This window comes from Colletotrichum siamense, assembly GCF_013390195.1.
Source record: "Colletotrichum siamense strain Cg363 chromosome Unknown KSG_Cg363_contig03, whole genome shotgun sequence".
Lineage (NCBI taxonomy): Eukaryota > Fungi > Ascomycota > Sordariomycetes > Glomerellales > Glomerellaceae > Colletotrichum > Colletotrichum siamense.
Genome location: NW_023501016.1, coordinates 1,086,953 through 1,099,366, shown reverse-complemented (window position 1 = coordinate 1,099,366; position 12,414 = coordinate 1,086,953). Strand labels below are relative to the sequence as shown.

Genomic DNA, 12,414 nt, shown 5'->3' with positions numbered 1-12,414 from the left:
GCATATCTCTCTACGCGGGCGTTTTTGACCCTCCAAGATTGCAAAATCTCCCGCAGGTGTTAATAGCGCCAGGGGCGGGAATCACAGTGATTTTTTTGTGAATTTTCCTCTGCCCTCGCCATCGGTCTTGTAACCTGGTCAGGCGATTTTCCCACTGATTATCCCGCAAACGGGCTGGTTTGGCGGGAACGAAGTGCGGGGTCCGATGTGACCTCGGCGGGCTGTCGGCGTGATGTCCTTGGTGGGAGTTCGATTCGTTGATCCCTGGGCGCGGCAGGGATGCATGGATCTGATAAGGGTCGAGGCCTGCAGATGCGCGTCGAACCACTCAATCTGATAAGCTACTTGGCTCTTTCATCCTACCTTCTTCTTCCCGAGGAGGGTCGTCAAGGGTACAATCGATCCCGCGTGTGGGGGGAAATGCGTCTTTTTTTACTGCCGACATAAGGACCACATCTCCTGCTTGTGAAAAAGTTTGTTTTGATTCATTTGATCTGCTCGACCTCGCGGCATCCCACTGTTCATCCCACAAACTGCGCATCTAGACTCTTCAACAAGTTCTAGGTGCTCTGTGGCCTGCGAGTGCATGAGTACCCGACCTGACGGACCATCATCAAGTGGAGACCAAGTGCAGTTCACGATCCCCTCAACGGACGACGACCTTGAAATCACACCTCTGTTGAGCGCTGAGTCGTCTAATCACGGCACGATGGGCAAGGCCATCCTCGAGAGGATTCGGGTGAGGGACGACGATGAGCACGGTTACGAGACGACGAAATGGATTAACCCAGACATCGCGCCTCTGCCACCAAACCGGAGAACCTGGGGTGTTTGGGCCTTCCTTGGTTTTGGATCTATCTCGAAGTAAGTTTTGAAACTCGAACTGCACCTCTCACGATGAAGCTGACATTATCTCCGCAGCTTGTGCATTTCAGCATGGACTGGCGCGGCGTCCTTGTTGTCGCTGGGTCTCACGATCCCTCAAACGATCGGCCTGATGATTCTTGCTAGAGTTCTCATCTGCTTGCTTGTCATTGGCAACGGATGGATGGGTGGTGAATGGCACATCGGTTTCACTGTTTCTCAGAGGTAAGACAACCACGGAAGAGGCTCTCTATACGCCCAGAAACTGACGACGTTTGCAGAATTATCCTCGGCATGAATGGAGCCTACATTGGACAGCTGATCCGAATCATGCTTTCCATCGTGTGGTACGGCTCTCAAGCATGGCTAGGAGGACTTTGTGTCTCCGCCATGTTGAGCAGCTGGAGCTACAAGTTCCTGACCATGGAGAACACGCTCCCCGAGAGCGCTCACATGGTCACCCGCGACCTCATCGGCTTCGTCATCTTCCACATTATCTCCGTCCCGTTCCTGGTGAGTGCTCGCTCGACAACCTGCTTTCGAATCGCATGAGTACTTACTTTCTCAGCTTATTCGCGTGGAGCGAGCCAAGGTCCCGGTCATCATCGCCAACATCATCGTCTTGATCACCATGATGGGCATTACCATCTGGGCCTGTACCACCGGAGGAACCGGTCCCTTGTTCGAGTCCGGCGCGAAGCAAATCTCCACTCTTACCAAGGAATGGGCCTGGGTCTACGGCATCATCGCCTCCGTCGGAAACATCTCCGCCGGTGTTCTCAACCAGAGCGACTTCACCCGTTTCGCCCGCCGCCAGGGCAACCAAGTCCCCGGAATCGTCTTCTCCCTCTTCATCCCTGGCATGATTGTCCCGATCTTCGCCATCTTGACTGCCTCGGCCTCCATGGCTATCTGGGATCTGGAGGAACCCATGTGGAACCCTCTGACTGTCATCACCCAGTGGATGATGGACGATTACAACGCCAAGTCCCGCGCTGGAGCCTTCTTCTGCAGTCTGGGCTTTGTTCTGGGCCAGATTGCCGAGAACATTCTCGGCAACGGATACGCTGCCGGCATGGACTTGGCCGGCCTTCTTCCCACCTGGATCACCATCAAGCGCGGCGCCCTCATTGCCGCCGTGCTGTCCTGGGCTGTCCAGCCCTGGGAGTTCTACAACACCGCGAGTGTCTTCGTCTCCGTTGCGGCCAGTTTCTCCGTCTTCATGGGCCCCTTGACTGGCATCATGATGACGGACTACTTCGTCATCCGGCGCCAAAAGATTGAGATCAGCCAGCTCTACACCGGATCTAAGGAGGGCGCTTACTGGTACACCGGCGGCTTCAACTGGCGTGCCTTTGTCGCCTGGGTCGTGTGCTTCGTGCCTGCCATGCCAGGCATGATCGCTGCTGTCAACCCCAACGTCAAGATCAACGATGGTCTGTACAAGTACTACCTCGGCAACTACATCTTTGGCTTCCTGGAAGCTGGAGCGCTTTATGCCATTCTGACGTTCGCGTTCAAGCCCAAGAGACTCGGCTTCCAGGACGACTTCGACATCTACGGAACGTTCGAGGAGGATGTTGCCCTCAAGAAGGGCATGGCGCCTTTCGAGAAGCCCAAGACTGTTGAAGGACCCATTGAAGGAGCCCCCGTTCATGTCGACAGTGATGGAGGAAAGAAGCCCGCTGAGGTTTAAGCGAGCAGTGTTGGTTATCCCAACTTGCAAATAGGTGTCGGGCGCGTGTGCGCTGCTGCTTGAATTATCTTCAGATACCCCTTTTATGTCGACGAACGAAGAATGTTAATGTTAGATGTTCTATTTATGCAAGGTGTTTACTTGTCTAGAGTGAGCCGTTTATGCCTCTGAAGCCTGCCATTAGCACGAAGAAATGTTATAGACGAGCCTTTATGACCAAGGAACCTGTCGATTTCTCCCAAGCCTTGATGATGATACTCCAATACTTCTCCGGTGACTTTCTCATGTGCTCAACGTGTCCACTGCCCTCCCATAAGTTGCTGTCAACCTCGTAGCCCAGGTGCCTCGCCTCATCGGCATGCTTCTCCACGGCTTCCCACGCGGTAGTGCGATCCTCCTTGGAGTATATGTACAGCCGCCGCGCCGACTTCGTCTCGAATGTCTCATCATTCGCCATCCTGAAAGCGACAACAAGTAGATTCTCGCGTGAGCGAGCCAGCTCTACAGCACGCATCATGTAGAGAATCATGATGCACATGACCTTAGTGACTTGTGGTGGCCAAGGAACCTTAGACCTTACATCAACGGTCATCGCATCCGCCATTCTCCCAATCTTGCTCGGGCTGTGATCAATGGACCCAGGTGTGGAGTCCATGACCAGCAGCGAGTGTGGCATCACTTGCCCGAAGGCGTTTCGATATGCTTCCAGGGTGGCGGTGAAGTACAGGCATCCGGTACTTGACAGCACATGAACCAGGACTGATGGATCCTTCCCAGGTGTGTGGGTGGCAGACTCGGTGCCAAATGCTTCCTGGATGAGTGGCTGAACGCAGCTCATCCGTTCCTCTCGACTCGAAAACAATCCCTTGAAGATTGGTGCGAGAACAAGTATGATTTTGGCTCTGGGAAATAGGATGCGGAAGCCATCGGCGAATTTGGCGACATGTTTGAGGCTGGCATCGCCCCAGCCGAAAAGAAGTATCAGGTCTGGCCCATGTTCATCGGCGATGTCTTTATCAAGACCATGTTGTGGCACTGAGAGGAGGTATACTTGATCAGAGAGTCCTGTGAATTTGTCGGTTGTTTTGGTAGATGATAGCTGGGGGCCTTCTGATCGGATCTCTCCAATTTCTGCTTTGGAGGTAGTCATTGTCGTGATGTACGTGACAAGGTAGTCAACGCTTAACACACAAGCAAAACGAGCGACGTTCACAAAGCATTAAAGAGGGACGAGGACTAGTAAAGTAATGGAAACGGAAACGTTGGGCCATAACGAGTTAGTTCGATACTGACTACACGACTGGGAATGATTGGCCGGGGTCTTGGGTTATCTCCCGCAGCACCCGCGGGCCGCAGGATGTGTGACTGTCAATATTGGATGCAGTAAAGCGGCGCAGCACCCGAGTTGCTACTTTCAGAAGATGACCACACTGGATTTAAATACATGCGCCGTGAGTGGCCAAACTAGATACTAAGCCCCATTCAGATACAGCGAATATTTGTGAGACTGCCTAATTCTCCTGTGTGCGCGCGGCTATATTTTCTATGTACTTGAGTTTGTAGTTACGGCGCAGCCCCCCCGCAAAAAGACTACGGCAAAATTCACCCTATACGCGGGCACAATTCTGGAAACACTATATGGGCACTTTGACCTGTGCCCTCTACCAATTAAGGAAAACAGTACAGAAACCCCATACGTTCCTGCTGGCAGGCAAACCCTCTGAACATCACCGCACTTTTCTATGTACTTAACTATTCCTATTAGAGACGATGATAGGGACGACGACGACCATGTTCATAGAGAAACGATAGAAACGACGACAATGTTACAAACTACGGCGACGAAAAGACGACGACGATAATGTGAACAACGACGACGATACAAACAACAAAGACGATAGAAGTAACGATAATACAAGTAATAACGTTAAGGGAGAGTGTAGAAAAGAAGTCGGTATAGCACAGGAAAAATAGGCGGTCTTACATATATTAAGCGTTGGATGCCAATTCCCTCTGCAACTGGCCTTCTATACAGGCTAAGCTTCTCGAAACACTTCAACCTTTCGCCACACAAACACACGATGTTCTTTGCATTCTCTCAAAACACCAATCATATCATACGCTGCGGCTTCTTCCATCGCAAATTACCTATGATGTTTTCACTTGCAATGTCCCTTGCAGGCAGACGATAATCCTCCTGCGATTGATACTGAGCGTCCCGTCATGTTACACCTTGATCTTGGGAAAATACATCCGCTTGAATGCACCCAATGCCAGGACGGGAAAGTAGAACTTGTAGTTGGGATATCCGATCATACTTTCCCCCCAAAAGTCAGCTCAACTCTCACTCGGAATAGACAAGCAAACAAACATCCACTTGTCAACTCACCATGTCCGATTGAACACTCCTTCAACGCCCTTGTGCAACCACTCGCCATTTCCCTGCTGCCGGCTCTGGATCAAATGCAGAGAGGTCAGCTCATTACTAGGTATGGAATTGCATGCGCGGGCCGTTTCGCCAGACAGACAGAAAAATAGACACATACCTCAAGTCCTCTCCGAATAGGCTTTGGATCAGGGTATCCAGCGTGCATCAGCGCCAGCACAGCCCAACAAGTGTTGACGACCTGGCTTTTCTCATGCTGGATCCACCTCCACTCGTTGCACGATGAGTGATGCTCAACCCATCCCCCATCGTCCATCTGCTTGCTCAGCAGAAAATCACAAGTCCTGCGCACACGCTCGCTGTTGTGATACTGCTCGCCGACCGCCTCCAAGCTCTGCAGGGCAAAAAAGGTAGCATAAGTGAAGCAGATGGCCCATGCCCCGTACCAGCTGCCATCCTCCCGCTGACTGTTCCCAATAAAGCCGACCTCCTTTCGAATGGTCTCGTCAATGTCTCGCGTGCGATAATCAGGGAAATAGCGCTTAAACAGGAACAAGCTAGTTAAAACTGCGGTGGTGCACTCCGGGTATGAGTATTCCACCATGATGCGATCGAACACTTCGGCAGGGTTGAGCAGCTCGAGCCACTCGCTACCCCGGACCTTCTCGTAGCTCTCGAAACCCCCATCTGCGTTCTGCAGCCCATCATCTGTTGAATAACGGTACTTGCTTTTCAGTAAGACATTAGAACAGCAGGCATCTCAATGGAAGTCACTCCTGGAATATTACAATTCTGCAAATTCTTAATCGTCACAATGAGTCAGAAAAGACTGCCCTTGATTTGCGCAGAGCAATTCTTCGCAACAGAATAAGGCGAGACGCTGGTAGCTGGAGACCTGGTCTTCTATCAAGATAGAAAGACAATTGTAACAGCAAAGTTGCCCTTCTGACGCCAAAGCACGCGCATTTGTGTGACACAAATCATGTTGAATGCAAGAATTCGCGCGGACGGAACTCACGAGAACACCGCTGTATGGGTTGTGCTGATATTGACGGGTAGAACTACTTGCTGCAAGGAGCCTTTCTTCACTAAACGAAAAGGGTCACGTTGGACCTTTACTAGATCCGCAACATCAATTTAAGAACTGTCAGTCAGCGGGAACTAATCGGGGCGCATGCGTCATGTTTTTGGAAGGAAATTAATGTCCGCAGGACCCGTCGGAATCTTTATGTCTTGTTCGGAGAATTATATGATTCCTACGGATACGGACACGGGTGCGGGAGACAATATTGATGGAACAGACGCGTTGGTGGAGATGATGGCTGAGTGGCTAAGTCGGCTGGCTGCCTCGTGGAGGAATTAGCGTGTGTTAATCCCACTGAAGCTTTTTGGCCGTGCAGTTCTGACATGAAGCCGCCGAAAAGCTATGTCTATGTCAATTCTTTCCTGATGCAGCATTATTATGTATAGGACCGAGCAGGAGCTGTGATGGCAGCAAGAAGACGGTAGCTGAGTTGCCGAGTCCCGACCTTTGACTTTGGTGGCGTCATTAAGTGGCATGCATTCCTGCCCCACCATTGGCCCGCTCGGATTCAACGCCATGGCGGATTTAACGGCTTTCTAGCTTGTCTTTGAAATAAAGCCGATGGAATAGACTTGTCGGGATTGTCAAGCACCGGCGGCCGACATGGATGAATCAACGACATTTGCATGTCGATACCAAGTATAAATAACCATGCTGTCGTCTTGTTCATTGGATGTTCAAGAAGAAGTCACGACACTTACAACTTAAACAACTTAACATTTACCACGGATTGTTCAATACTTAAAGCCCTTTCATACAATCTCTTAACCATCATGGCATCATCAACACCAACTGTCATCATATTCGGCGCAGCCGGTGCCGTTGGAAGAGCCGCAGCCATTGAGGCTCATTCGCGCGGCGCTCGCATCTTCCTTGCTATGCGCAACACCCAAAAACCGATCCCGGGCCTCTCCGGAGAGTTGGAGGAGAAGAGCAACTTCACACGCATTGAAGCAGATCTTCTAAAACCGGATTCTATCCGCAATGCTATCAGCAAGTCAGGGGCAACGGTTGCGTTCACCTACGTCGTTCCTCAGGCCCAAGATGCCATGAAGTCGGCTTTTGGGGCGATGAGAGAAGCAGGCATAAAACATATCGTCTTTCTCTCATCGTACACGGTTTATCCCGATAGGGAGGCTGCCGTTAGAGGAAACCATGCCATCGCAGGGCTTCATGCACGAGCCGAGGTCTCCTTGGTGGAGACTGGTTTGCCGAGTACCATTCTTCGACCGATGTACTTCAGCAGTAACATCAGCTCGGAGGCCGAAGACGTCAAGAATGGCGAGGTCTACTTGCTAAGGCCTGGGGCAATCAGTGACTACCTGGCCCCTGAAGATATCGGGTCTGTTGCTGGTACGAAGCTAGCACAACCAACCACCGAGTCCGAGATTATTCCGCTCTGTGGTCCCGATCTTCTGTCACAGAGAGACGCATGGAAGATCGTGTCGAAAGAGCTCGGTCGGGAGATCAAGATCAAGGAGATCGGAGAGGAAGAGTTCCTTGCGCGTCAGCAAGTACCTCCCCCATTGGCTCGCAACCTCGCCGACTACTGGCTGGAAGGAGAGGAGGCGTCGGTGAGATATCCGGCAGACCGTTACAAAGAGGCATCCGCAAACATGAAGAAGTACACGGGGAGAGAGCCAACTACATTTTCTCGGTGGATAAAGGCTCACAAGTCTGAAATATTCGACGCGTAGTTGCCGAGGAATGTGACAACACGGGGTCACGGAGGAAATGCAAACGCATATCGGGAGCCTCCCGACCTAGGCAATTAGAAATTGAAGAAAGATATGATACGTTTGCTTGAAACATACTGGTTTCTTGCAGGGAAAGTTAGGAAATTTTGAATAGTCCACAGCTTGCAACAATTCGATCGATTTTATTGACGAGCAAGGAGTTCGAAATATTCAGATAGGAAAAATTCATAGTAACAAATTCATCTCCGTTCAAAACCTACATGACAACATCTTGTGGGATGGCTCAACCAAGAAACCTCACCAGCTCAATCATCGGCAACCAATCCCCATCACACAATCACAAACGATGTGTGCTGATGGTTTGCAACACTTTGGCCTTCCATGATCCCCATGATGAAGCTTTCGCCCAAAAAGGTCCACTCCTCCACATCCTTGTGAGACCGTAGTACAAACGGCACACAGCTACCTTTACATACCACCACGGTATCCCCCACACGAGTCTTCTTAGATGCAAGGCCCATGTATCCACTGGCCGTGATTATGAAGGACCTGGCATGAGTGCGTGTGATGGCTGAGTCGGTGAAAGGTTTGACATGGATCCTTCTCCTTTCTTCCAGTTCGTCCTCGGTTTCCGGGTCTTCAGGGCTCGGCAAAAGTGGCGGTAGAGGGCTACGCCCAAGCCAGATATCGAAGTATTGCTTGTAAGAGTCTGGAACCAGGTCCCATCTGAAATCTCGGTCAGCCATGAGGGTGCGCCAAAACACATCGTCCACACTCTTTGGCTGATACGGGCTTTGAGTCGACAACCGCTGCCTTGCCACCTGTTCCCATTTCAGAACATTGGCCCGCGTCTGTGCTGCTCTGTGCCTGACGTTCCGTGCCCTTTCTACCCCATCACTGCCTGAGTATGGCGGTAGATACGGGTTCTCGCTTGCGTACACCACGGTATCAATTATCCACCCAGTAAGATGGATTACCTTTCTATGTCTGTCTGATGATGTAGACTGCGGGAACAGCCTTTCCACACCATCGGAAACTTTCATATCGGGCCCGCTGGCAAAGAATCCTCCTGGGGTGGTTGGCCCAAGCCAAAACCCTCTGTACCCTGCCTTCTCCCTGTCCGGGCGGTTGGAGTAGTCTGGGCACCACGAGGGAAGATGAAGGTCCGGGTCAACGTCATCAACATTGAATTGAAGAGGCAGAAGCAGCTGGTATTCCAAAATGAAGCGCGCCGTTGCACGAGCATATACGTCTGCTACGGTTACGCTCTCGCTGTAGTCCGGTAGTATTGGCAACAGGTCTGATCTCTCCTGTTGCTTCCCAATACCAAGAAGCCCATAGATCTTGTCGCGGGGGTCCGTAGCGTAGAAGTAGTCAGTCACTTTGGTCCATGTACTCAAATTTGATTGGCCCGCTTTGATGAGTTCCTTGTCCTCTGGATAGTCTGTCAAGATCACCGAAAATTTGTTTTGGGTAAGTTCAAACCGGGAAGGCTGTTCTGAATTGTCGATGTACTTGCGGCTCGGGCGATGGTATCCGCGCCTCACATCGTCAAGGTGAACGAAAGCCTCAACTGATGCTGTCTTCGAACCACAGAGAATGACCGGATTCGGCGAGAGCAAGATCTCTTGGATGACCCAAGTGCGAGACCACCACCCGCGAGCTTGCAATGCGACGATGGCAACTAGCTCCTGTTCGCTGAATGTGTCGGCAGTGATGTTCCAGACGTCATCGATATGTAGCCTGTGGATGGCGTCCATTGCCAGGTCGCTGTCATCTCCTGCTCCTCCGAGCCATATGAGAGTCTGCGTGGCTTGCGAATAGATTTTGTCCATCAGTGCAACCTGGTTGTTCTTTTCTACTGCCTTGGGGGCTTGGTTGATAGAGATAGCGTCTGCCCAGATAACTTTGGCCGAGTCGTTGGATCGGATCTGGCGAAGGAACCCATCGAGATTCTTCGGAATGTGGAAGTCGACGTCATTGTCGAATTTGATCGCGCACTTGTCGGCGGGATCTCCCCAGGTGTACGACAAGGCGATGTAGATTGGCTTATCCGAGAGCGACACGACTCTTGGAATGCAGTTTATCGGCGCATCCTGACTTGTTGCTGGCTGAAGCTCGAGCAGACGTATTTGCTCTTTTGCGCCATCAAGGGGCACATCGTACGTTCCAGGCATTGTTTCTTGTAGTTCTGCTATTGCAATGTTCAATCGCAGAGAATGCGCAGAGAATGGATTGGAGGCGAGAAGGAGGTACATTGGGACATGTCAAGCTTTAAATGCCCCATGCGCTGGTTAAGAGGAGCAAGCAAAGGCTGCCTGGAGTCAATATCTTTCATGCATAGTCGGTTTATTATTGCCGTTCTTGGACAGAGCTGAAGACCGAATGTGGACGAGCTGAAAACCAGAGCATGGGTAAATTGAGCTAGTGAATCACACGCAGGCAAATATTCAATATCCAGCTTGCGTGCGGCTGGAACACGGAATGAGAACGAGATGGACGATGAGCTCTGTGAGTTACCAGCTATGGAGCTAAAAAAAAAACCATATTCTACAGATCATCTGATCTCAACGTTCACGTACGAATCTACATTGAAGTCAAATTTTCTGAGCAAAAGACGAAGCGCCAGCTATCGTTCTAGGCTATGAGACCTCTGAAACTCAGGCCCGCTAGAAACTGGGTTCCACATCCGTGATATCCCCGCCTGTTGCATTTCGAGCTCCTCTTTCTCAAGACTTTCTTGCTCATCATGTTGACACCACGATGTCAGCCATGCATCCTCCTCCATCGCTTTCCAGAATATTTCCCGCCTCTCCATGTCCAACTGAAAAAGTCTCCAATCCCAGAGTAATTGTTTTCGATGTGCCTTGGTGTAAGCCCTAGTGACCAGGGACAATAGTGGTTCATTAACGTTCCTGATTTCTACAAGTTCCGGGTCCCGAAATAGAGACAACATATGTTGAGCGGCAATGAGTGGTTCAACACCTTGCAATGTATCCTGAGAGGTGAATAATGTGTTATCCCATTGAGTCTGAACATCCGAAAAGAGAGAGGGCAGAATTCGAGACGTTCTTGGAACGCTTAATGGGCCGTTTGGTGCGAAGAGATTCTTCGTGAGATCTGCCCAATCCTTTAGGTCTTTGAGGATTTGGACACTGGAGATTTCCGTTAATCCCACTTCAATCTGATCCCAGTGTCGTCCAATTGCAGAAGGAATGAGTGACCATAAGAGAGATGTAATGGCGTCAAATGACTGTAGATAGCAGTCCTGGAAAGCATAAACTTCCTTCGGTCTGCCATCGTCTTCAGTTCCACAGCGTAAAATGACAACGCTGTCGAAAATGCTCCGGATCAGTTGAAGACCTTCATCGCAATGAAATAATGGCAAAATCCTTTTTTCAAAGTCTTGCCAACTTTTCCACATTGCGATCGCCGCTTTTCGTGGAGAGCGCCCAAACAAGAAGGCAATATCGAGGAGTAGATCTGCTGGCTTTGACTCCGGCCTCTGCTTTGCGAGAAATCCAGCATCTCCGAATACACCTGAAGCCCTGCGAAGGAGTCTCTCCAGGTGTTCTGAGCATATCTTATGATCTAAGTGGGAAAATGGCTGCAGCAACGTGCTCCAGTGCCGACCCAGGGGTTGCCGTGCAACTGACTGTTTCCCATCCCAGGACTTGTCCAACTCGAAATATACATCGCAGCCACAGATCAGGCTATGACTCACATGGTCGTTGTTTGGCCGTAGAATGGCAAACCCTTCGATGCCGTGAAGCCAGTACAGACCGTCCTCTCTCGAGATGATGCTTAACTAACTGGATAGGTCCTTGAAACCACTGGGGGCTCTCGGAACCTGTACGACTGCTCTCTGTGTAGGCCCGTGTCGGACAAAAGGCTTGAAGTCGCGGCCTGAACCAAGTGGCTTGAAGGAAATGTTAAGGTTGCAGAGCTTGACGGCAGGAACACACAAGGATGCCGTTTGAGCGTGTACCTGGATTCTCGCCGGGTAGAGAGGAGGAAGAGCAAGCCGATGCCTTCGAACTCCATCTTGTATCTCAAGTGCCCTTAGGCGCTCAGCTGACGTTGATGCGGCATCCAAATCCCCAGAAATTGCAAGTGACCTATCGAGAAGACTTCTTATCTTCCAGTCCGGTTTGAGAGGCTCAACGAAGTCAGGCACCCAAGAGGGCAGCCGTCTCCGTTTGGCCCGATTGATACCAGCGTACAAAAGCACTTCCCTTCCTCTCTCACATTTCTGAAGCAGAAACGAAGCGATGCCGATGCTGATTTTCTGGGGCGAGAGGCTGTAGTCTGCAGCGATTGATCCTGCCTCTAACCCATGAAGCATACCCAGGAGGGCGAAGACGCGGTCTCTGCTGTCGCTGCAGATGCAATTGCTAGTGTCGGCCATGAGTCCAAGTAGTTCGAACCCTGGTTCACCTTCCCTTTGCTTGTGAGACTTTGTCCAGTGAGAGATAGGTAGGTGATCCGTAACATGATGGGGTGGCCAATATGTTGATCTTGATCCGCAGAATATGGTTAATGACCGAGCCAGTGTCACCTCCTGGACCACCCAAAGTCTCCTAAAGAATTGCCGTTGAAATAGGCTTCCTACGGCCTTGAAGCAGCCTTCGCATACGCCGCTGCGAGTGCCGAGATGAATGCACCGATAGCTGTCTTCCGAACGGGT

The 12,414-nt window shown here is 50.9% G+C and overlaps 3 protein-coding genes across 3 annotated transcripts; 2 read left to right on the top strand and 1 right to left on the bottom strand.

The window, feature by feature from the left end:
• Positions 1-709: 709 nt before the first annotated feature.
• THI7 (Thiamine transporter) lies at positions 710-2,560 on the top strand (the record flags this gene model as incomplete). Its single annotated transcript, XM_036636144.1, has 4 exons — positions 710-864; positions 922-1,089; positions 1,146-1,377; positions 1,433-2,560. The coding sequence occupies 4 exons, from the start codon at positions 710-712 to the stop codon at positions 2,558-2,560; spliced, it is 1,683 nt and encodes a 560-aa protein (XP_036498580.1).
• Positions 2,561-6,803: 4,243 nt separating this feature from the next.
• bik4 (Nitrogen metabolite regulation-like protein bik4) lies at positions 6,804-7,727 on the top strand (the record flags this gene model as incomplete). The annotated part of the gene is made up of 1 exon (XM_036636143.1): positions 6,804-7,727. One exon carries the CDS (start codon positions 6,804-6,806, stop codon positions 7,725-7,727), a length of 924 nt encoding a protein of 307 aa, XP_036498192.1.
• A 329-nt stretch (positions 7,728-8,056) lies between these two features.
• CGCS363_v004293 (Heterokaryon incompatibility protein 6, OR allele) lies at positions 8,057-9,904 on the bottom strand (the record flags this gene model as incomplete). Its single annotated transcript, XM_036636142.1, has 1 exon — positions 8,057-9,904. One exon carries the CDS (start codon positions 9,902-9,904, stop codon positions 8,057-8,059), a length of 1,848 nt encoding a protein of 615 aa, XP_036498185.1.
• Positions 9,905-12,414: the final 2,510 nt, after the last annotated feature.